At 42.7% G+C, this 26,259-nt stretch overlaps 1 protein-coding gene across 1 annotated transcript in view; it reads right to left on the bottom strand.

The window, feature by feature from the left end:
• The window catches only part of ITGA2 (integrin subunit alpha 2), a 55,538-nt gene extending 34,314 nt beyond the window's left edge, over window positions 1-21,224 (bottom strand). Inside the window, exons 1-2 of the mRNA XM_053408238.1 lie at window positions 20,741-21,224; window positions 2,087-2,210 (exon numbers count right to left, since the gene is read on the bottom strand). Coding sequence (XP_053264213.1) covers window positions 2,087-2,210; window positions 20,741-20,819 — 203 coding nt within the window. The 5' untranslated portion in view covers window positions 20,820-21,224. The remainder of the gene's footprint in view (window positions 1-2,086; window positions 2,211-20,740) is intronic.
• Window positions 21,225-26,259: the final 5,035 nt, after the last annotated feature.

The raw sequence follows: 26,259 nt of genomic DNA, 5'->3' as shown, positions 1-26,259 counted from the left end.
ACATGCAGGGAAAGTCCCTAATTCACCAAGGGTTTGGGACCCTAGTGAGTAGGCATTAGTGACAATATAATTATTACTTGAGGCACACCTCCCTCTCTGCAAAGAAGGGTTAAATCTTTGCTATGGAAACAATGAAGTCAGTAGTAAGTAAAGGTTACTTACTATTCCAGTCGTGGAAACTTGGAAAATCTGTCACTGTGACTATTTCCAAGTTAACATCCAGAAAACTCCCCACACACACCCAAAAAGGTTCTCTCACTACACCACATGGTCACTCAGAAGAGTGAGCTTTGAAAGGGTATTTTTATATAGCAGTACACCAAATCATGACCCTGTTGATTAAAATGATTTCCAGTTTGTGAAGCTTTTTTAAAATCCAGAACAGAAGAACATAAAATACCTTGAAAGTCAACTTTATTTTTAAAAACAACATGACAGAGAGAGAGAGAGACAGAGACAGAGAAGATCTCAAAAGAATATGGAAACATCTATCTTAGTTTCCATATCTATACAGATAATTAAGTACAGTTAATCTCAGAAGCTAAATTTACTTATTTGTTTATTTCAGGGTGGGGAACCTATGGCTTTCAGATGTTGTTGGCTTTTCAATGCCCATCACCCACAGACAGAATAGCCAAGGGTCTGAGACGTAGGGAGCTGCATTTCAGCAATACCTGGAGGGTCACTGGTTCCCCATTCTCATATAATTTGGCTTGCTTGCTGTTTACTTTATACTCTGATTCTGCTGTTCTATGAACTTCCTGTCCTACCTTACACAATGCTATGACTAAATGTACAAGACTACTGTGGGGTACTATTAGTCGCCTTTCTAAGCATCATTCCACTAAATATTCTTTTAATGGGTCTGGATTTTAGGAAGTCAACAACTAAACAGACGCAACTGCAAACATACAGCAGACCGTGGGAGGGAGAAGATGAAAGTACAATGAGTTACTTGTAGGAGCCAAATTGTGACGTAGCTCCGAATCAGAAAAGGGTGCAGCACAAAGTCAACTTTAAATCCTTTGCAAACACAAAGTTGAATTTGAATCCTTTGCAATCTGCAGTTGTTGGCACGCCTTTCTCTTTTCCTTGCATTGTTTAAAAGAAGAAAGTTGACAAAGAAATTAATCAACAAGCCAAGGTGATGCAATTTAGAAGCACCAGTTAATTTCTATTGCCAGGGTGGCCCAATCAGGAAACACTCACTGAATAAGCAGAAAACCAACACCTAAAAAGTTTAGCATAGACTTTTAAATTCAACAATTCTAGTTCTGAAAACCCCCGTTTTCAATATGTTGTTCTTATGTGGTAAAATATTAGCACGAAAAGGTCAGATTAGCATTACTAGGGGTTGCATCCAATGGTAGTTTGCCTTAGCACAAGGGTGGGAAACATTATTTTACAGCCCAAGGGACTGTCTCTCATGGCCTGCAAGCCAGTCCTGGCATGGCCGGAGGCAAAAGCAGATGGAGCATTACATGCCTTTGTCCATGTACGTATCTGAAGAAGTGTGCATGCACACGAAAGCTCATACCAAGAACTAACTTAGTTGGTCTTTAAGGTGCTACTGGAAGGAAAAAAAAAATTTGTTTTGACTATGGCAGACCAACACGGCTACCTATCTGTAACATGCCTTTGTCCAGCATGTCTTATTTCCACCATGCAGAAGTAGAATTTCTACGCCTATGCCCACACACTTCCCTCTATTCAGGCAAGCAAGAGGCATCAGCATAGTTCAAGGACACATTCCAGGAAGGCAAGATGAGCTAGCAAGATGTGTAGTCTGGGGAGAGCCCTCAGAGAAAGAAGCCATACTTAACCCCTGGGCCTGAGCCCAACTGCTCACTGGGGCAGGTATCTTTCAGGTATCCTGAAAGATTACATCCTCCCCTACATAACCAACCGATTTGCAGAAGTTCCCAAGTTTGATCCCCAGACACCCATCAGAAATTGTCAGTGTAGACAATAGTGAACTAGATGGGCTGCTGGGTCTGATTCGGTATAAGGCACCTTCCAGTGTTCCTAACATAGTTGCCCTCTGCTTTTCTCCCTGCACTATGAATGAAGAACAGGAAATGCTTACCATTTGCCTTCTTGATTTAAAAGCTGTTGGACTGTATATCCGAATTGTTCACTCGAGGGGCCAGAAAATACTCTTGCTCCTTGGAGCCCAACGTTGTATGCTTCACAGTGGTTTTCAAAGATGCCTAATGAGAGGAAGAGTAATTTATATGACCATAACAGAACAATTAAGAAAATAAGCCAATGTACTCCTGGTTCTTCATGCCAGTTCTGCTCAGCATGTGGGTATACAGGGATTTTTTCCCCCACCGGAACTCAGTTCTGGCACCACTCAGGTGAGTACCATTGCCATTATAAGAGAACAAGGCCTCAGTCATGGTGAGTTCCGGCACCTCTGTTTCCTTGAAAAACAGCACTGCGGGTATATATCTCATTTCCACAACTGCACTGGGAAAGGCACCAGCATAAGAACACAGGAAGAGCCTCGTTGGATCAGACCAAAGGCTTATCTAGTCCAACATTCTGTTCATATCAGACGGCCAACCCATGGGGAACCCACAAGAAGGCATGGCACATTAGTGTATTCCCACAAATGGTATTGGGGCTGAATAAAGCAGCTGGAGCAGAGTTTTTTATTGTTCTAAAAAATAAAAACCCTAGCCCTAAAAATAATAATAATAATAATAATAATAATAATAATAATAATATATTATTTATACCCCACCCTCCCCAGCCAAGACCAGGCTCAGGGCGGCTAACACCAGGTATAAAAACAATTGATTTAAATACAACTTAAAAAACAAGATTAAAATACAACATTAAAATGCAGCCTCATTTCAATAGAAACTCAAATCAAAAACTTTTTTTGGGATGAAAAAGTCAAGTCTTCACCAAGGCTAACTATCCAGACTGGTCCTACGTGGGCCAGAAAAAAGCCAGGGAAGTCCCCAAGTAGGAGTTCCATCACAGAAGCAGAAAGGAAAAAGGACAGAGGGGAAGGGGATCAAGTTGATTCCAAGCCAAAGGCCAGGCGGAACAACTCTGTCTTACAGGCCCTGCGGAAAGAAATCAGATCCTGCAGGGCCCTGGTCTCATGAGACAGAGCGTTCCACCAGGCCGGAGCCAGTGTTGAAAAGGCCCTGGCTCTGGTTGAGGCTAATCTGACTTCCTTAGGGCCCGGGACCTCTATGGTGTTGCTATTTATGGACCTTAAGGTCCTCCACGGGGCATACCAGGAGAGGCGGTCCCATAGGTACCATAAAATGAAGCTTATGGAAAGTGTATGAGTGCAGCAGGGACACAGGGAGCTGTGATGCACTGGATTAGAATAACCTGTCTGGTGGTAGTTCTTCAGGGGACTCATGCCAGTGTACTGGAAGAAGCAGAGATCACCAGTGTCGAAGGAATGAAAATACAGTATGAATCATTCTGGCCTACCAAGGCTATAAACATAAGTCATTCTCATTATTTCAGTTTGATATACTTCTGAATAAATAGCCACTGTACTCCTGAAAACAACCTCTGTAAGTGGATGGACATGGTCAAAGACACTGGCTTCAATTCCTCATGTGAAAAACGGAAGTGACAGCACTCTGCCTCAAGGGATGGTTTTGCATACATAGGATCTTAAAATGTTAGAGCTGACCCCTGCTCAATGCTGACTCTGTAAGTGAAGGATGGGTGTATAGCATCCATGAAATACAATTGTCCAGCCACTGCTTAAGTATCTCCAACAAAGATGAGCTTGCCTCCCAAGGCAGTCAAACTGCTCTTCCTGTTAGGAAGTCTGTCCTAATGTTTATCTGAAAGTGGCTTCCTTTCCATTTCCTCCCACTGGTTCTAGTCCTGACCTCTGGAGAAACATAGAAGTCTGTTCTGCCTTCTGTGTGCCCTCCAGATATATGAAGACATCACTGTAATTTCCTCTTCTCATGTGATCAAGCTGAATAGAGTTAACTCCATCTCCCCTTGCATGGTCCTGCCTCCACCAACCATTTTACACCAGCATAAAGTCATCCAATCACAGATCAGTTGGCTGAGTCCCTGCTCTCCAGGGACAAAGGTGTTGCATCTGTGTAGCTCCAGCTGTGCTAGCTCCTGCTAGCATAGCTCAGCTACACAGGGGATTGGCTGGCTTAAGACTGACCAGCTCCTAACTTCCTTATCCCAATAGATCTTGGGTTTGTATTGTCCAGTCATAAATGAGAAACAGCAAGCAACAAAGCAAGATAAGAGGTGTCTTCAACAGTATGCAGAATTAGGACTCAAAGGTAAAGGGTAAAGGGACCCCTGACCATTAGGTCCAGTCATGACTGACTCTGGGGTTGCGGCGCTCATCTCCCTTTATTGGCCGAGGGAGCTGGCGTACAGCTTCCGGGTCATGTGGCCAGCATGACTAAGCCGCTTCTGGCAAACCAGAGCAGCGCACGGAAACGCCGTTTACCTTCCCGCCGGAGCGGTACCTATTTATCTACTTGCACTCTGACGTGCTTTCGAACTGCTAGGTTGGCAGGAGCAGGGACTGAGCAACGGGAGCTCACCCCGTCGCAGGGATTCGACCCACCAACCTTCTGATCAGCAAATCCTAGGCTCTGTGGTTTAACCCACAGCACCACCTGTGTCCCACTAGTAGGATACAATGAGATTTTAGGAGGAGGAAGAACACCAGCGTCCTGGAAAGAAGCATACATTACGTTGATACCGAAACCTGACTCGGACAGACAGATTATTAAGAACTACAGACCGATTTCATTATTGAATAATGATTATAAGATCTTTGCAGACGCAATGGCAACCCGACTTAAAAAGTGTTTAGTTAACCTCATCCATACCGACCAGGCTGGTTTTTTACTTAATAGGCAAATAAAAGACAACATAAGACATACAATAAACATCATTGAATACTTAGAATGCAAAAATGAAATCCCCGCAGTTTTAATGTTCATTGATGCCGAAAAGGCTTTTGACAATGTATCCTGGCGTTTTCTTATAAAATGTTTGGAAAAGACAGGGATAGAGGGCACATTCCTTGAAGGAATAAAAGCAATTTACTCACAACAAAGTGCCAAATTAATTATTAATAATAACTTAACAGAACCCTTTGAAATTTCGAAGGGTACAAGGCAGGGGTGCCCTCTGTCACCTCTTCTGTTTATTATAATGTTAGAGATAATTACAAATAAGATAAGGAAAACTTCAGAGATACGCGGAATAAATATTGGAGTGAAAGAATACTAATTGAAAGCATATGCTGACGATCTTATGTTGTCTTTGGAGGATCCAAAAGAGAGTGTTAGTAAGGTGTTAGATCTGTTAGAAGAATTTGGAAAATTATCTGGTTTTAAATTAAATAGAACAAAAACTAAAATGATGACTAAAAATGTGAAAGAGGAGGTAAAAAACCATCTTGAATCTCAAACTGGTATTAAAGTAACAAAAAAAGTAAAATACCTTGGAATCTGGTTAACGATGAAGAATATAAATTTGATGGAAGATAATTACATAACCACATGGAAAGAAATAAGGAAGGACTTAGATACTTGGAATAGAATAAAACTTTCCTGGTCGGGCAGAATGGCGGCGATTAAAATGAGTTTACTAGCGAAACTGTTGTTCCTATTCCAAAATATACCGATAATCAGGGGAACCTCAGTATTCAAAGATTGGCAGAAAATACTCTCTAAATTTATCTGGCAAGGGAAAAGGCCCAGAATTAGATTTAAATTACTTACAGATCAAAGAGATAGGGGAGGATTCGCAGTTCCAAATTAAAAGTTGTATTATGAAGCCTCGTGTCTTTGTTGGGTCAAAGATTGGATTGTTATTAAAAATAAAGACTTGTTAGATCTAGAAGGATTTAATATAAGATTTGGTTGGCACTCTTACCTATGGCGTAACAAGGGAAAGGTTCATAAAGGATTTTCTAACCACATTTTTAGAGGACCACTGCTGGAAGTGTGGGAAAGAAACAAAAAATTATTGGAAGAAGACCCCTTGGTGGTTATCGCCAATTGATATCCTGACAATAAAAAAAACAAACATTGAAGGAGAAAGATGGACCTATGAAGACTTGCTAGTAAAAACAGAGACCAGTTGGAGGATTAGGCCCTATGAAGAAATAAAGAACAAATTGACAGGATGGATCCAATTTCACCAAATTAATTCTATATGGACTGAGGATAAAAAGAATGGGATAAGTGAGAAAAAATCTAGATTCCAGATTGAAATACTAGAAAGTAAAACAAAACTCCTATCGAAAATGTATAGCCTGTTACTTGAATGGGACACGAAGGATGAAGAAGTAAAGGAGGTAATGGTGAGATGGGCAATGGACTTCGGACATAACATAGAGTTCGACAAATGGAAGGCATTATGAAATAAAGGTATGAGATTCTCGGCATGTACAACACTCAGGGAAAATATGTATAAAATGATGTACAGGTGGTACGTAACGCCCGTAAAATTGGAAAAAATATATAAAACTGGTGATAAATTATGTTGGAAGTGTAAGATCAAGGAGGGCGATTTTTATCATATGTGGTGGTTGTGTAAGCCTATCAAAAAATTCTGGGAATCTATTTACAATAAACTAAAAAAAATTCTCAAATATACCTTTATAAAAAAACCCGAAGCCTTTTTGCTGGGGATAATTGGAGAGGAAATCAAAAAGGAAGATCAAACATTCTTTCAGTACGCGACAGTGGCTGCCAGAACCCTAATAGTGCAGAATTGGAAGACATCAAAAATCCCAACTATAAACGAGTGGCAAATCAAACTATTTGACTATTTAGAACTGGCAAAAATGACACAGAAAATAAGAAATCAAAAAGACATAAAGTTTAATAAAGAATGCAATAAATTTATGACATACATGGAAACAGAGGTAAAAAATCTAAAAATCACAGTAGGTGTGACGTAACACCTGTGATGTAAAGAGTTTTTTGAGGAAAAGAAACTGCAGATAAAAAATCATATAATATATTCTGAAACCGAGATGAAGGGAAGTCAATTAATGTTGTATGTTATTTAGTTAATGTAAGTTAATTTGTTGGTGTCTTATGTTAGGAGATGTTTTTTCTTTATTATTATTTCTTTTTTTATGTACTCTTTTTTTGTATGTATGTGTTATGTATGTTTTCTTCGTTTGTTTTAATGTTTGATTTAGTAAAACGAATTAAAATCAATTAAAAAAAATTTAAAAAAGGATACAAAGCCCTTAACAACCCTAGAACTAGTTTACCTGCGAGATGTATGCCTACTCAACTGATTCGATCTGTGGAACTGGCACTGTTACAGGTGAAACATAATAACCATTCTGCATTTTAAAGAAATTGATATTTTAGTGTGACTTTAGAACTCCCTGCTTATAGATATCAGACAGGTGCCTTCATTGTACTATTTTTGGTGCTTGTCAAAACCATATTTGTTTAGTTAAGCCTATGCAGATATCTAAAAAGTGGATGCATTTTTAGTTTATTGCTGGCTTTATTTTATTTTATATTCTAAATAGCTCACCCTGTCACAGGGATTCGAACCACCAACCTTCTGATCAGCAAGTTCTAGGCTCTGTGGTTTAACCCACAACGCCAATATACAAATGTGACACTAGATGGCGACAATCAGCTATGCCAAATTCAACATATTTTTCAAAATGTTTTTTTAAAAGCATTTTCAGAGTGTTCTTTTAATATGCGTGTAGATTCCACCTTAGTTATAACAGCAGAATGCACTTTGCACACAGTATGCTTTTTAAGGATCAGAATGTAAACACTCCAGGCTAACAATAAATGGTACACCCTCCAGGCTATCACTTTCTCTGCTAAAGGAAGTCTCTGAGACTATTTAACAGAGTTATAGTCCACTTGCTTTTACTCAGAGTAGTCCCACTGAAATCAATGGGTCTAAAGTTGGACATGGCCAGCAATCTTAATGGATCTACTTTGAGTAACAGTCAGTTGAGTTCAGCCCATAATTATGAGGCTATAGTCAACTAAGTCCTACTCAAAGTAGACCCACTGAAATTACGGAACCTCTTAGCCAATTTCATTAACTTCAATGGGCCTACTTTGAGCGGGACTAGCATTGAATACCATCTATTCTATGAAACTCCTGTTATAGGGTGGGATTCACCAAACAAAGCCACAGGGGCTTGTGCTCATTCAATGGGTCTTTCTCCCAGAATTCTCTCCAGGGGAGGGGATCAGAACTCCCAGCACAGCTTGTAGGAGGAAGGGGAAAGGGAAGAGAGGCAATTCCTTCCAGCAAGCTGCAACGCTTGTGCAGACAGACCTTTCTTCACAGAGTGACGTTGAACTCAGCCCACGGGTAGCAAATTCAACAAAGCTGGAGCATGTAAACTTTTATTGCCCACAGGAAGTAATACAGTAATAACACTAAGCATATCTATATATGGGCTCGTACATAATTGCTACGGAGTGAAATAATTTGTCATCTAAAGATAAACCACCAAAAAACCCCCCACAACCCCACTTCCTGTCTCATTAACTGCTGGACTGGAATTGTGTAGGAGGACAGCAAGAGACATAATAATGCAGTCATTTTCCAAACAGTCCTCCTTGAAATAGTCACAACCACTTACAAATCTTTTACTGACGTTTCAGATACAAGGGGTTGGTCAATGAGCAGCTCTTGGAAAATAACCACTGGGCTCCTGTGGGGAATTGTACAGCTCAGGCTGAAAGCCCTGAAGGCCAGGCACTGTTTTCCTTACTCAATATAACACAAGGGCAGCTGATCAGAGAAGAATTGTTTGTTTCTTTTAAGAGTGGTGACCCTTATTAAGATGCATAGTATATGCACATGGCACCCACAGTTTATATGTTGATTGGTTCAAGCTGCGCCCAGTGGCCAAGGAAGACCTCATGAAAATAAAATGAAAACAGGGAGATCGGATGAAGCAACTAGTGTTTCCAAGAACGAAACACTCAGATTTGTTGTGGGAACTGGGGACTTTTTAAAATGAGGACACAAACTGCTTAGATATAGGAGCTTCCTGGACAACACAACGATGTTTGGCATTCCCAGGCAAGTCAAGGCTATGCTGTGTTGACAGTCTGGACTGAAGATGTAAACTCTTTTTTACAGTCTTGGGTTGGTAGTACTATATGAAGCTCCAATGTTTGCCTGCTATCACCAACAAATGGTATACTTTCAGCTGATTTTTAAGATGTATTCCTGTTTGTAAGTGAGGCTTTGGGACTACAGTTTAGCATATTTTTTATAAAATCATAGACCTGTTTCCCATCAGCACACAGTTAAAAATATATTCATGTCCTTTATATTTATCAATTAGTAATGCCTTCCCCCCCCTTTCAAGCCCACCATGTTTCCAGCATTCAATGAGCATGGACCCTTGCTTAGCAAACCCTGAATTTAAAAGCTGAATTTATAGCTGTCTTTAGCTATAACCAGCTAAGGTCAAGTTCATACGTGCATCTGACTACAACAGCTATGTCTTTTATGTGTGAAGCATCCATTAGAGATCAAAGAAAGAACATTCATATCACCCATCACTTTAAACACTTGAAAAGTTCACACATCTAACAGTCACCGTCTCAATTATATTTTTGGTGCCTATTTAGGGCCTTCTATTTCCAACAAGACTTTAGAATGAAGATTTCAATGCCAGTCTGTATCTGTACGAGACCTGAAATTGTTTTTACTGTGGTTGTTATTATGGTTAAATTGCTTTGGGATGTTTTATTGGAAGCAATTCATAAATGAAACTAAGCAAGTAAACAGCTTTCCTGAGCCACCTGCCACCTTGTTAACGACTCCACCATGATTTCCTGACTTAACCCTGCTCCATCCCCACCACTTGTCAGCCCCTGACTTTTTCTACCTTCCTTACCTCCATAAATCGTAATAATAATATAATAATACCAAATTATTATTTATACCCCACACATCTGGCTGAGTTTCCCCAGCCACTCTGGGTGCTCCCAATCGAGTATTAAAAACAATACAGCATTAAATATTAAAAACTTGCCTAAACAGGGCTGCCTTCAGATGTCTTTTAAAAATAGGATAGTTGCTTATTTCCTTGACATCTGGGAGGGCGTTCCACAGGGTGGGCGCCACTACTGAGAAGGCCCTCTGTCTGGTTCCCTGTAACCTCACTTCTCACAATGAGAGAACTGCCAGAAGGCCCTTGGCGCTAGATCTCAGTGTCCGGGCTGAATGATACGGGTGGAGACGCTCCTTCAGGTATACAGGACTGAGGCCGTTTAGGGCTTTAAAGGTCAGCACCAATGCTTTGAATTGTGCTCGGAAATGTACTGGGAGCCAATGCAAATCTCTGAGGACCAGTGTTATATGGTCCTGGCATCCACTCCCAGTCACCAGACTAGCTGCTGCATTCTGGATTAATTGCAGTTTCCGGGTCACCTTCAAAGGTAGAACACTTTGCAGTAGTCCAAGCAGGAGATAACTAGAGCATGCACCACTCTGGCGAGACAGTCTGCGGGCAGGTAGGGTCTCTGCCTGCATACCAGATGGAGCTGGTAGACAGCTGTCCTGGACACAGAATTAACCTGCGCCTCCATGGATAGTTGTGAGTCCAAAATGACTCCCAGGCTGCACACCTGGTCCTTCAGGGACACAGTTACCCCATTCAGGACCAGGGAGTCCCCCACACCAACCCACACCCACCCGCCCCCTGTCCCCCCTAAACAGTACTTCTGTCTTGTCAGGAGTCAACCGCAATCTGTTAGCTGTATCATTCCTGTATACTGTATAGCATATTGCTGCAAGTGCACAAACAAATAAGAAGCCGTTGTCATCAGAGCAGTCACCAGTGCACACAGACCCATTCTAAATTCATTGATGTTTGTGACAACAATACAGGCTAGAATCAACTATCTGTGCTTAAATTATGTGAAAGGACCTAGATCCTTTTCAGATGAGAGATTTCCCACCTCGTGCTGCAAAGAACTGGATCAGACCCAACACTGGAAGGTTGGTATCCAATGCTACTTGACCCAATATCACCTACAAGAGCTCCAGGTGTCCCTGAACATGGGGAAGAGGCATTTAATGGACTACAGTGGTGCCTCGCAAGACGAAATTAATTCGTTCCGCAAGTTTTTTCTTCTTGCGAGTTTTTCGTCTTGCAAAGCACGGTTTCCCATAGGAATGCATTGAAAATCAATCAATGCGTTCCTAGGGAAACCGCCTTCAGACCAGGTCAGGGACAGTCTGTCCCCCGACCTCTTCTGAAGGCTGGAGGGGGGACAAGGGCTTTTCTTCCCACCGCCAGCCTTCAGAAGGCTGTTCTGAAGGCTGGCGGTGGGAAGAAAAGCCCTTCTCCCCACCTCCCACCCCGCAAGCTCCGGGGACAGGAGGGCTTTCCTCCCGACTGCCAGCATTTTAAAAGCCCCCGGGACAGTGGAGACTTCTCCGCTGTCCCGGGGCGATCTTAAAATGCTGGCGGGCGGCAGCGAAGCCTTCGCTGCCACCCGCCAGCATTTTAAAAGCCCCCGGGACAGCGGAGACTTCGCCGCTGTCCCGGGCGATCTTAAAATGCTGGCGGGCGGCAGCGAAGGCTTCGCTGCCGCCCACCAGCATTTTAAAAGCCCCCGGGACAGCGGGGAGACTTCTTGCGAGGCGTTCGTCTTGCGAGGCACCACTGTACCTTTATATGACTGAAGCAGAAATAGATTTTATTATTATTATTATTACTTCTTCTAAGTGTTCACCATGGTTTCCACTTATTAAAACGATGCACTTTCAAGCCAGATATTTGATAAATCTTCCCTCTGCCTCATTAAGAGTCACCTTCACAGAACTACGCTTTCAATCTATGCCCTCAGTGGTTCTAGATGGGTGATGCAACGGAATACCTTATGAAAAGAGTCTGTCTGTGTGGGCAACCATGTGCAGAGGACATTTGCCATTACTTACTACAATGTCCAGTACAGTGGTACCTCGGGTTACATACGCTTCAGGTTACAGACTCCGCTAACCAAGAAATAGTACCCCGGGTTAAGAACTTTGCTTCAGGATGAGAACAGAAATCGTGCTCTGGCGGCGCGGTGGCAGCGGGAGGCCCCATTAGCTAAAGTGGTGCTTCAGGTTAAGAACAGTTTCAGGTTAAGAACGGATGTCCGGAACAAATTAAGTACTTAACCCGAGGTACCACTGTATATACAGACCCAAGAAACTGATTCATAAAACCCCTTTTCATGAAGGAAACAAATCTAACCAGGACGGAGAGGGTGAAATAGCAGTTGAGTGATACTGATGGCTCTGTGACTTTTAAGGTGGCCCTCTATGCCTTGGCAGCTAGGAAGATTAAGAACTGAATGGGTTAGTGGTCAATTGCAAAGAGGACTGTGAGATCTAATTTGCACATTTTATTTGAAATATATTTTTTATTCTGCGTGACAAGAAATTTTTGGTGGATTTAATCATGGTTCTACTGCATATGTAGTGACTGCTTTTTTTCATTCTTTGGATGTTGCCATGGCCTTTGGCTAGCGCAATAAAAATTATTAAATTAAAAAATTAAAATCATTGAAGTTAGATGAGGTCTCCTCTGAATTAGAGTTTTGTATGGATTATTATGAGAGTCTGCCTGCAATTCATCATGCTGCAAATGGTTTGAGAGAGTGCTGCTAAATCACAACTTGAAAACTAGTCTTTATAAAAACCAACTGGAGGTGAAGAGCTGTCCTCATTCTTAATCAATTTGGCAAGATTTTGTTTATGACCTGATCCAGTGAATCCAAACAAATGAAGTGAAACATCGTGACAGCGGTTGCCTTCCTAAGTAAACAGATCAATAACAGTAATGGTGCAGAAGTGATCTGTTTGCTAGAAATTATTTATAACTCTGTAGGTTTGCTGAATGTACACAAAATGTGATGCAAACGGAATGTGGGTATATTTTGTTCTAGGATTTTTTAACTGGTTTGTACTTTTGAATTAAATTGCAATGCTCAGGAAATCATATTTAATATCTGTACTAAAAAAAAAGCGAGCTAAGTTTGCTTCATACTTATTTTTAGCCTCTAAACAAATAAGGCCTTCTTCTTTTTTAATTTACATTTATAGAGTGCCAAGTCACTGAGCATCTGAATTTCAAGCAAGGAATAATACTATACAGATCTACAAGCTAGGATTTTTTGCTAGTACTGTGACACTGACATTTCTCTCAATTGAATTTACATATCCTTCTCTCCTCAACCTTCCCTTCTTACCTTCCTGTACTTTGTACCCTGTACACACCTGTTAGTAACACCAGCTGCTTATTTCCTATTTCCTACTGTTGAATGGCAGTTGTCAGAGTACAGTAAGGCATTGTTTTGCTGGATAACAGCAAAAGTCAATTGACTTTATGTGCAACTTTCTAAAATAACTTAGAATCACAGAATGATAAAGCAGCTCGGTGCAGGAATCTCACAACTACAGCATCCCTGACCACATCCCCTCCTCCTGCATAGCTATTAAGAGTTGGACTGGAAGACCAGGGTTCAAATCCCCACTTGGCCATAAGGTTTACTGAGTGGTTGTGAAAAGGTAGGATATAAATGTTATAGACGAATAAATAACAGTTCCGGCAAAGGAGAGCCCGACACCTTTATTTAAAAATGGTAAGCATATAAATATGATTTAATATTTATATTTACATTCCAATTTTCCAACAAAGAAGCTCAGAATAATCACAATACCATTAAAAACAAACATTGCAACTACTATACTGTTAAACACAATAACACAAATAAAGAAAACAACAACAAATTCAGCAAAATGATACAATTCAATAAAGTCGTAGTAATTCAAAATGTCAGAAATCATTCATCAAAATGATTAATACTATTCAATAAAGTCATAGTATAGGCAGCAACCATTTTGCGGGGCTGGTCCGTTAATGGCTCCCGCATGCGTTGGTGGAGCCCATGCCCTGCCCCCATTCTGCCCCAGTTCCACTCCCTTCCAGGTCCCAAAATACCCATGTGTCAGTGGCCACGCATCAATTGGACATGTGCAAAATGCTCACCGCCATACAAATGGTTGGGTCCAAAGAAGTCCGAACATGTATGCAAAGCATTTCCAAGTGTCCACTTGGAAGCGGGCAGGGGAAGGAGAGAGAAGTGATTTTTAATGTTTGAAGTTTAATGTTCTGTTGAAAGCTGCCCAGAGTGGCTGGGGAAACCCAGCCAGATGGGCAGGGTAGAAATAATAATAATAATTTGCTGATGTTCCCTTTGTGTTGTAACCTCATGCTGCACCTCATGGAATTTTGAAGCATTGCCCTCAAAAGGAAGTAAAGGAAATGTGTTTCATCATACTGAAACCAGCAGAAAAAAACCACATTTCTGTACATTGTTTGCCTAAAATACTTTTAGGTAAACCTTTAAGGATTTCGAAGTATTGTATTGCCTCTAATCCAGCCTTAAACCCCAAGCCAGCCTTCAGAAAATGAGGAAGAAAATACAGGTATTACAGGTAACAAAACAAAACGCATAAAATATCCTGGTAAGGCTGGCTTTGCTGCCAGCTCCAAAAATAGTAGTGCAACCACACACAAATGCAATGTGTTTCTTGTAGATAAATAATAATAATATGAGTACTCATAGTCGCACCCATCACAAACTTGCTTCCTTCAGGCTATCTCCTTTAAATGGTGATGCTTCTTGAAGCTCTTACCAAATGCATCAGAATGTGTTTCCTCATCCCCAAACCAGAATACATCCCTGTGCAATGTTTTATCTAGAATGCTTCTTCTACAGGATAGATAAAAGTATTTATCAAAAAGATTTTTCTCATTTGGAGAATGAATTAAAGGGAGGGGTACTGAGATAACCATGCATAACCTTGTGTGTATGTCTACAAAAGCCAAAAGACCACAGATAACAGTACAATGTAAAGAAGTAACCACACTTCCTCATCCCCCACTACACCTATGTTCCCTTGCCTGATCTTAGTCATCACAAGAAACCAGCAAAATGGCTTTTTTGCATGCCTGCTCTTGCTTCCCTCTAAACAATCTCACGCAATCTGCAACAGTGCACAGGCTAAAATGATGTTACCTTCTGATCAACTTCCTAGTGCATCTAAATGGGTGCTTATTGTGAGATTGGTGCTGTTATTTATTTCGTTAAATTTATATATCACTTGATTGTAAAAAAAAAAAGCAACAAAAGCTTTTACAAAAAGCATAAAGCAATAAAATTATTGGTAAGAATGATTTAAAAAACTATTTAGAATATAAAATAAAATAAAAACAGCAATAAACTAAAAATGCATCCACTTTCTAGATATCTGCGTAGGCTTACTTAAACAAATACTGTTTTGGCAAGCACCAAAAACAGTACATTGAAGGCACCTGTATGATATCAGTAAGCAGGGAGTTTTAAAGTCACACTAAAATATCAATTTCTTTGAAATGCAGAATGGGTATTATGTTACACCTGTAACAATGCCAGTTCCTCAGATCGAAGCAGTTGAGTAGGCATACAGCTCACAGGTAAACTAGTTCTAGGGTTGTTAAGGGCTTTGTATCCTAATAGTGGGACACGGGTGGCGCTGTGGGTTAAACCACAGAGCCCAGGACTTGCCGATCAGAAGGTCGGCGGTTCAAATCCCCGAGACAGGGTGAGCTCCAGTTGCTCGGTCCTAGCTCCTGCCAACCTAGCAGTTCGAAAGCACGTCAAAGTGCAAGTAGATAAATAGGCACTGCTCCAGCGGGAAGGTAAACGGCGTTTCCGTGCGCTGCTCTGGTTTGCCAGAAGCGGCTTAGTCATGCTGGCCACATGACCCGGAAGCTGCACGCTGGCTCCCTCAGCCAATTAACCGAGATGAGCGCCACAACCCCAGAGTCGGCCGCGACTGGACCTAATGGTCAGGGGTCCCTTTACCTTTACACTAATAGTAACACATTGACACTTTCTATGCATACATGTTTTGTTCAGCATCTACACAACATCACTGGCATGAGAATGCCTGTCTATATTCCCCAATTCCTGCCTTCCATGGGAAATCTTGTATGTAAAAAGTAAAACTGTTGCCAGCAGCTCATTTGCAGTACTGTATCTCAATGGCCCACCTGCAAACTAAGTTGGACATGCCTGATTTAGAGCAAGTCTCTTCTCCCAGTGCAGCTGCAGAAGACCTGGCCCACAATGTTTGGGCAGGTTCTCCTAGCTCTCTTGTGAGACTTGCTTGGGGGAAAAGGTGAAGGAGGCTGCAGTGGGGAGGATGGGACGGGGAAGATCAGTTACGTGGGCTTTCTGCCAGCAAAACACCGGCAACAACCCTCTCTCTTTCAGTGGCTAACAATGATTTAAGGATTAAACACAGAAATGTTGACTGCTCTGCATACATGGGCCCTTAAACAATATGCCCCAAAACAACCGAAGCATATGCTGCTGGCATGGAGCAGCATGTAGAACTCTGATCGGAATGCAGCTTGTGTCCTGTCTGCATTTCAACACGGTAACCATGGAAATGGGGACAAGCCTGCACAAAGCCAAACAATGGAAACCTTGAAATGAGTAAGTGAAAATGACAACAGGGAATTGTGAGTGTTCAAGACTTTTCAGAGTGCTAATGGCTTGGTCTAGCCTTCTGAAGTAAAAAGAACTTAGAAACCCATATATATACACACACATACACATGTATATGTATATGTATGTGTGTGTGTGTGTGTGTATATATATATATATATATATATATATATATATATATATATATACACACACACACATTCTGCCCCCAAATTTAATTACATTCAATTTGTTTTGAAACCTTTTTAATATTTACATCTGCCTGCTAATAAAGTTGCAATTCAGCTTAGAAATGATCTGAAAAGGGCTTGCCTAGATACATTTTAAAAGTACATGCAGTGGTACCTCAAGTTAAGAACTTAATTTGTTCTGGAGGTCCGTTCTTAACTTGAAACTGTTCTTAACCTGAGGTACCACTTTAGCTAATGGGGCCTCCCGCTGCTGCCGTGCTGCCACCGCGCGATTTCTGTTCTCATCCTGAAGCAAAGTTCTTAACCCGAGGTACTACTTCCAGTTAACAGAGTCTGTAACCTGAAGCATCTGTAACCTGAAGCGTCTGTAACCACTGTACTTCTTGTCCTTTACATATTATTTGCACAATGTTGTTGAATGCTGCTGTGGGGACTCAGGTCTTGCTTGCGGGTTTCCCACAGCCATCTGGTTAACCATTGTGGTCTGTGAACCACTTAATTCAAGTAACCCAGAACATCTGTATTTGCACTGGATTTGTTTTTACTGACAATGGAAATCGTGGCTGTTTTGACCAGGGTTATGCTTTTTGACAGGCTAAGCAGGCCTTGCCCCTCAACATTTATCAGTGAAAGGGGCAGGGTCTTCCTCAGTGACATGGCCTAGGGTCCATGGTTTCATAATATGGTGATGTGTTTCAGGGGTGCCAACTTAAATAAAATATGGGGGGGACAGATAAGCCCCACCCCACATAACCAATCACATGATGCGGCACACACACCATTTGAATGGCAATGCCCATTAATTTTGGGGCCCCCAGGCCCTTCAAATGTTTTATTGGGGGGCTGAAGGGACCTGAGCCTCTAGGAGTTGGCTCCCATGATGGGTTTAATTATAACGCTTGGCTCTGAAGGTTAAAAAACATTTTCTTTTTCTCATAATGGTGAAAGATTGGGTTTTCATCACTTGCCACCCTCAAGTCTAAATTCAAAAGCAGGGTGAATGCTGAACCTGACCTGAGGTGAAAGCTGACAATTCACAGAACTTTCTTACAACAAAAACAGGCACGTCCATCATATTAGAAAAGCTATGGCTGTTAAAATTTGTGGTTTGTGGTTTGCTTTGTAGAACAAAAACAGTGGTCCACCAAGACCCCCAGCAATTTCCATGTGGTCCACGCACACACAAAGTTTGAGAACCGCTGATCTACACTGTTTTGACAGTATTGGTACACACTGTCACTCTAGGCTGGGTGCTTTTACAGTGTGAATTGGTGCTTTTGTTTAAAGTCCAAATACTCTCACCATGAGAATAAAAGGCAGATTAGACAAAAATGCAGATAGAACATTTCATGAACTGAGACTTCATCCTTTCTTGGGGGGAAAAAATCACAGGGTGGTTTTCATGCCACAATTCTTCCAAAAGGTTAATGTCTTTTGTATCTGATTTCATTCCCTCTGGCACTGCATTCCACAATGTTTCCCATAGTTACTGAAATAACATGTTGGAACTTCTTACAGGTAAATGTTTTTGCATGCCATCCAACTCCACCATTAGCTCAGATAGATTAAAAAAAACCCTGATTTTTACAATCTGGAAACGTTGAAGGAAAATGCTATGACATGAGAATATCGCAGCTGCTGTTCCCATAAAAATATGGGTAAACTTATCCAAAAACACAAGGCAGTTTAGATTTCCAAACTTTACATTCATCTTGGCCCAAGAATGAACATGGCATGTAAGATAACTTCAAGTTAAGATTATTATTTAAAGTTATTCAACTATAAAGGATTTTTTTAAAACCACCTTAAGGTTCTTAAACCTATAATTACATGATCATTACTACACCAATATCTCCATATTTCAGAACTAGGAGTTGAAACAATACAGTGGTTTGCTTAAGCTAGGGGTGGGCATTCCAGATCTTGCTGGACTCCATCACTCCCAGCTTTGTTGTTGTTGACATTTTACAACATGAACTCCTATTCCAGGCCAGAAAATATGAAATAACAGTAAGGGCAGGAATCTTTTTGAGCCTGTGCAGAATGCCTCTTCCCCACCATGATTGGCTACAGGGTATTGCGAGACTTCTAGATGTTAAACCAGCAGCAGTTGGCGTGGCGGAAGTGCTTACATGACCACCCAACACTGTGGTGTATCTGGAGCAAAAGGGTGAGAAGTGAGTCGGCAGTGAGGTCAGCGTGATGCAAATGTACTGCTGGGGGTGCTGGATTGCCTCTGCCAGTGCATTCACACTGTGCTGCCCTCACCATTGTCTCAGCCCTACTCTTGGGCCTCCTGGTGTGCTGCAGCAGCACTGGTGACAGGAGGTCAGGCAAGCATCACTGCCCTGCTGAATGCTGCTGTGCGAGGAGGTGAGGAACACAAGCTGAAGGAACACCCCAGAGTCTGCTGTCTAGACAAGTGGTGCAAGCAAGCCTAGTCATACATGTCAAAGTCAAAAGCAACAACACCACTTCATCTAGCTCTCAGTAGTATAACCAAAGGGTTGCTTTATTATTTCTTAGGAAAGAGCTGTAGCTCAGTGGTGGAGCATCTGCATTGCCCAGATTCAATCCCTGGCATCCCCTTGTAGGGTTGATTCCAAACTTTTGGCCATCAACTGGAGATAAGAGTTGGTTTGCTGTAGTGGCTAAGAGTATGAGCCATCAAGTCCCTGTTTAAAATTTCACTTTAGCCATTAATTCACTAGGACCTCAATCCTACATGCTTATCTGGGTGTAAGTCTCATGGGTGTTATACTCCTGAGATAACAGGTTAAGGATCACATGGCAATATGGATATAAACATACCAGACTACCTTGCAAGAATGGTGTAATAATTACTGAGCTAAAATGGTTTCAACAGTTGAATGCCCGTACAGAAATGCTAGAGGGGTTGTTTTAAAAACAAAAAGCAAATTAGTAATAATAATTGCGCCCAAGGAGTCCAAGGCAGCATACCCAATTCTCTTCCCATTTTATCTTCACACCTGCCCTGCAGGGTAGCCTAGGCTGAGAGTGTCTGGGATAAGGTCCCCAAGCAAGTGTGATGTCTGAATGGGGATCAGTCTCCCCAGTCCAAGAAGAAACCCTGCATCCACATGGGCTGCCAAGATTTATAATCTCTTCCTCTTCATCTACACCCTTGGTCTATATATTATCCACAACAATTTATCGTTGTTATTGTTGTTGTTATAAAGACAACTCAGTCAGCAGACCATGAAGTTCTTAATCGCAGGGTCGTGGGTTCAAGACCCACAGTGAGCAAAAGATCCCTACATTTCAGGGGGTTGGACTAGATGACCCTCGTGTTCCTTTTCAACACTTACAATTCTATGATAAAAAAAAATCCTTCCAGTAGCATCTTAGAGACCAACTAAGTTTGTTATTGGTATGAGCTTTCGTGTACACACGAAAGCTCATACCAGTAACAAACTTAGTTGGTCTCTAAGGTGCTACTGGAAGGAATTTTTTAAATTTTGTTTTGACTATGGCAGACGAACACGGCTACCTACCTGTAACTAATTCTATGATAGTCTATGAAGATCCTGTCCAAATGCAAAAAGACTGTCAAGTCTCACAGGTTTCAACAGAAGAGAGTTAAAAGCGCCATTCACACACCCCATGACAGCAGTGCGACTAAGTTTTCTAGATCTACCGAAAGTCAATCCCATTAATTTCAATAGGCCTACTCTAAGTAAAACTTAGCTGAATGGTACCCTGAGTTTTCACCAGCAGAGAAGAGAAGGTTCGTTTGTGTTTTCCTCCTGGGGAGATTTACAAATGGAGCGCAAAATGAGACTTTTCTTTCCGATGCTGGTGGGTTTGTTTGGGGGGCGGGTTAAGCAAAGAGGCGCCCTTGCTTTGCAAGCGCCTCGCATCCCGCTGCAGTTCAGGACTTGGCAGAAGAAGCGCGTCCCGAGGCGACAGCAGAGGCTCCTGCCCTGCTGCAGCGGGCGAGTTCCCACCTGCCCGACAAGAAAGCCGCCGACTTACCTGAGCTGAGCAGCAGCAGCAGCAGCAGCAGCAGGCGCCTCGCAGCCAGGCAGCTCTCGCAGCGTCCTCTCGCGCCCATAGTTCCCAGCGGAGAGGGGACCGCGCTGGCGACTGTACCAAGCAGAAGAAAGAGAGAGGGGAGGAGGGTCAAGGCGAGGGCGCAAGGTGCAGCTCGGCCGCGGCAGGCGAGTGAAACGAGCTGCGCGATCCACGAGAAGTCGTGAGAGGGCAGGGCAGCTCCGCCCACCGCCGGCCACCCCCGCCACGCTCCTGCTGGTGGAAGGAGCCCCCAGGGAGAGAAGGCGGCAGCCCCTCCCCGTTTCCCTCGCCAACAAACACCTCCTGCGGACCGACGTCGCCGCCCAGAGACAAAAAGTCTCTCAGGGCCCGCGCTTTCCCGCCAGAAACGCGCGAGCTTTTTTCATTCACCTGCCTCATAACTCGAACACCGAGCACGCCCCCCTCTGAAAGCTCAACTTTTTCGTCTCACAGGCCGGCCAGAAGTGACGAAAAGGGGCGGCTGCCAGGGCAGAACCTTAGGGCGGATGGCCAGGACCCTATTCAGCGCAACTATATTTTAAAGCCAGTGAAGTAACAGCTAAAGCAAAGTGAACATCTAAAAAAATAGGTTCTGTGTCTAAAACACAGGTGGCAGCTTGGATCTTTTCGAACTACAACTCCCATCAGCCCTTGCCAGCAGGGCCAATGGTCAAGGATGATGGGAGGTGTAGTCCAACAACCTGGAGGGCACCAGGTTGGCAAAGACTCGTGTAAAATTCCTTAATGTATTGTATTTTATTAGTGCCTTCTTGAGCGGAGGGATGACTAAGAATGTGTGGGCTTTTTGTTACCGCTTCTCCACAGAATTTTCCTAGTATGCTGTACCTGCCTGTTCATGCCCACTTTTGCCACTGCATGCAGAAGAGACGCCCAGCAGAGGACCATTTTTGTACCACAGTTCCCTTTGAGATATCCGTCACCTAAGCTTCCATAAACAGATGTAAGGAAGCTCCTTCCTCTGTCTGAGAACTGGCTTAGTGTTGGGATCTATGATGTGAGTCTGGAAGTCCCAAGGCTGAAATTTTGCCTTCATCACAAAGCTGGCTGGCCTTCCAAGCCATACTTTTTCAGTGTCGCCTTTTCCACCTGCACTATAGGCATAATTATACTGGCCTATAATTTTCAGGGGTGCTGGGAGGATTACATTAAGTTCTGATAGGCACTGGCAGCCATTTTAAAACAAGGGTTATTATGTCAGTTCTAAACGGACCCCTAGCTAATAATCTGGCTATTGCATTTTGAACCAGTTGCAGTTTTCCAAGTTGTCTTCAATGGAAGTCCCGCACACAGCTATTTACAATAATCCAGTCTGGAAGTAAACTGAGTGTGGAGTACCATGGCCAAATCATCTCTTTCCGAAAGGGGCTGCAGTTGGGAAGATGGAAAGTGTTGTCCTAGAGGGACACAAGAGTAATGAGGACAAGAGGTGCTCTCACATGCTACCAAAAAAAAAAAAAAAAAAAAGTCAAGGACCCTTGGATGGTTAAGTCCAGTCAAAGGCGACTATGGGGTTGTGGCACTCATCTTGCTTTCAGGCTGAGGGAGCTGGCATTTGTCCACAGGCAGCTTTCCAGGTCATGTGGCCATCATGACTAAGCTGCTTCTGGCACAGCGGAACACCATAACGGAAACCAGAGTGCACAAAAATGCCATTTACCTTCCCACCGCAGCAGTACCTACCAGTACAGTGGTACCTCGGGTTAAGTACTTAATTCGTTCCGGAGGTCTGTTCTTAACCTGAAACTGTTCTTAACCTGAAGCACCACTTTAGCTAATGGGGCCTCCTGCTGCCGCCGCGCCGCCAGAGCACGATTTCTGTTCTTATCCTGAAGCAAATTTCTTAACCCGAGGTACTATTTCTGGGTTAGCGGAGTCTGTAACCTGAAGCGTCTGTAACCTGAAGCGTATGTAACCCGAGGTACCACTGTATTTATCTACTTGCATTGGTGTGCTTTCGAACTGCTAGGTTGGCAGGAGCTGGGACAGAGCAATGGGAGCTCACCCTGTCACGGGGATTCAAACTGCTGACCTTCCGATCAGGAAGCCCAAGAGGCTCAGTGGTTTAGACCACAGCACCACCTGTGTCTATGGCTCAGGTTTTTCTGACAGGTGCACCCTAGAGACCATAATAAGAGTTCCCTGAAATTTGCACACCAGTACTAGTACCCTTTGTAGAGCTGCAATTTCCAGAGTGATTTAACGATCCTCTCTTCCCAGGGAACTTTGAGAATTGTAGTTCTGTGAGCGGAAATGGCATTTCTTGACAACTCGGAGCACCCTTAACAAACCACAGCTCCCATAATTCTTTTGGGGGAGCCATGACTATTAAAGTGGTGTAATAGTTATTTAAATGTATGGTGCATATGCAACCCATATTGTATAAATAGATGAACAGGGACGCGGGTGGCGCTGTGTGTTAAACCACAGTGCCTAGGACTTGCTGATCAGAAGGTCGGCAGTTTCAAATCCCTGGGCCGGGGTGAGCTCCCATTGCTCGGTCCCTGCTCCTGCCAACCTAGCAGTTCAAAAGCTCGTCAAAGTGCAAGTAGATAAATAGGTACCGCTCCGGCGGGAAGGTAAACGGTGTTTCCGTGCGCTGCTCTGGTTTGTCAGAAGCAGCTTAGTCATGCTGGCCACATGACCTGGAAGCTGTACGCCGGCTCCCTTGGCCAATAAAGCGAGATGAGCGCTGCAACCCCAGAGTCGGTCACGACTGGACCTAATGGTCAGGGGTCCCTTTACCTTTAATAGTTATTTAAATGTATGGTGCATATGCAACCCATATTGTATAAATAGATGAACAGAAAGAACAGCAACAACAAATTTTCCTGCCCATATTGGAGACATTTAGCTGAATGTTAACCTTGATACAATTCCAGTAGCCAATAGACTACTCAGAAACACGTGCCATAAAAATCTCATAGTAAATAGCTGGGTTGGGGTGGGGACTCTCTTAGCACACCATGAAGCGAGTGTCATTTATGTCTTACCAAATGTTTTGTGTTTGCATTTTTCATCTTAGGATGGAGTTTCTGTTTGAAAAACTCTACAGATTATTTCAAGACATAAAGCCAAAATAATTTCTGGCTTATCTTTAAACAAATGTTGAAGGAACTTATTAATATTTTGAAAGATAACACTGGTGGCTTAATGTCGCCAGCTCATGAATGAACAAAAAAGGAGTGGAAACCAACAACAAGGAGAAAAGTGTTTATTCAAGTGACAATTTCCATAGAAAAAAAGGTACAGTTTTACCATGTTATCATAATGGACGGTGATCCATTGAAATAAAGTTACTTAAATTCATTGCTTTTAACAGGTCTCCTCTGGGTATATCTAATGTTTGAAATACACATTCTTACACTTTTGTGGACTTTTGCTACATCTTTTTGCTAAGAGAATATTTTTTTCCAAATGGACTTCATTTCTGACATTTTTTAGAAACAAGCCACTTATTTTATTTACTTTTTTTTATAATGGCTCTGCCCTCTAAAAATCGGGTTCATGCAGCAAGAACTTGAGGAAATGCACACCGTGAATGGGCAGGATGTTATCCTGGAGATGCAGTGATTCAAGATATGCGTCTCATCTAATAAGGCCACCCCCTCCATTCATGCTCACCCTGTATCAACACAGAATGTTGCAACTTCTTCTGAGGAACATTGTTAAGCAGTGTGGGAGACGTCAGTGAGTCATTTAGATCCGTGCTACTAAGGAAACTTAGAAATTCATGCAACAGATCATCTTGAATTTGGACGCTTACATGCAACAACAATCATTTGTCCTTTTACTTATGTCAACATTTTCATATTCTGCGCCTGTGATCAAAAGATTTTTAGTGTTGCACTTTCAAATTTATACACTTTGAAATATCAAGAAAGCTGCTTCTGTTGTGGGAAATCTCCAACACCAATGTTTTGTTCCTGGAAAAACACATTTTCCATGAAAGAGGGGATTTATACATATACATATACATATACATATACATATACATATAATGACACACAAATACTTGGAGTGTGTTTTCCTTCTTTTTAATAGAGCAATGCCAAGAAGAATGTAGAAAGACCAAAAATAAAAACAAAAAACCTGTGCAGAAGCAAGCTCTTCTTTTCTACTGTTCTCTATCTTCAAAAATGTGTATCTCAAATAAAAACAAAACATTGTCCAGGTGCACCTTAAAGGTAAAGGTAAAGGTACCCCTGCCTGTACGGGCCAGTCTTGACAGACTCTGGGGTTGTGCGCCCATCTCACTTAAGAGGCCAGGGGCCAGCGCTGTCCGCAGACACTTCCGGGTCACGTGGCCAGCGTGACATCGCTGCTCTGGCGAGCCAGAGCCGCACACGGAAACGCCGTTTACCTTCCCGCTGGTAAGCGGTCCCTATTTATCTACTTGCACCTGGGGGTGCTTTCGAACTGCTAGGTTGGCAGGCGCTGGGACCGAGCAACGGGAGCGCACCCCGCCGCGGGGATTCGAACCGCCGACCTTTCGATCGGCAAGCCCTAGGCGCTGAGGCTTTTACCCACAGCGCCACCCGCGTCCCACCCACTCTAAGGTGCACCTTAGAGACCAACTAAGTTCGCTCTGGGTATAAGCTTTCTCAGATAAGTTGCACAACACCAATGCCATAATGCTCATTCGTACCTGTTCCTCTTCTTCAGCTCTAGCATGAGGCCCTATCTGCACTCAACATTTAAAGCATCATCATGTCACTTTAAACAGATCCAACATCCACAGTATCATCAGCACTGACTGGAAGCAGCTCTCCAGGGTTTCAGACAGGGGTGTATAGATGCCAGGGACTGAACCTGGGATATTTTGCATGCAAACCAGGTTTTCTATCACTGAGCCATGTCCCTTGTAGCATTATGGTGAAGAAGCAGAGTTGAAGATAAGAACATAAGAGCCCTACTGGATCAGGGCTAAGGCCCATCTAGTCCAACGTCCTGTTCTCACAGTGGCCAACCACTGTGCAACAGCAGTATCCTCTCCTGTGGTTCAGATCTCTCACCTCTGGCTTGCCTAAGGCCATCTGGTGATTACTTTCTCTGCCCCATCAACAATACCTACACCTACAGGGTTGTTGCATGAAATAATTCACGTGAAGAAATCCAAACAGTAAAATTAAGTCACGACTTCGTTCCACTGATTTCATTGAGTCACAGGTACAACTGATTTGGATTGCAGTGCTATATACTCCATGCCTAGAAATGTAATCCCAATTGAATTCAGTGGAACTTGCTTCGGAACAGACACTGAATGATAGTATTGTGAGGTTGGATCTAGTTCATTACGATACTAGAAATTACACATAAGGAGGGTGAAATAGAATGAGGTCAAGATTCACTATCTCATCTTTCCAGGTGCATAGCTGACTGATCTTGAGGAATTGCTCAAGAACAGGCAACCCACAGAGTCATAATTATTCAGAAGTCTCAAGTTGTGGCTCTGTCTGTGG

The sequence above is a fragment of the Podarcis raffonei genome, chromosome 11 (assembly GCF_027172205.1).
Source record: "Podarcis raffonei isolate rPodRaf1 chromosome 11, rPodRaf1.pri, whole genome shotgun sequence".
In the NCBI taxonomy this organism is placed as follows: Eukaryota; Metazoa; Chordata; class Lepidosauria; order Squamata; family Lacertidae; genus Podarcis; species Podarcis raffonei.
This window is presented reverse-complemented; position numbering and strand designations above follow the sequence as displayed.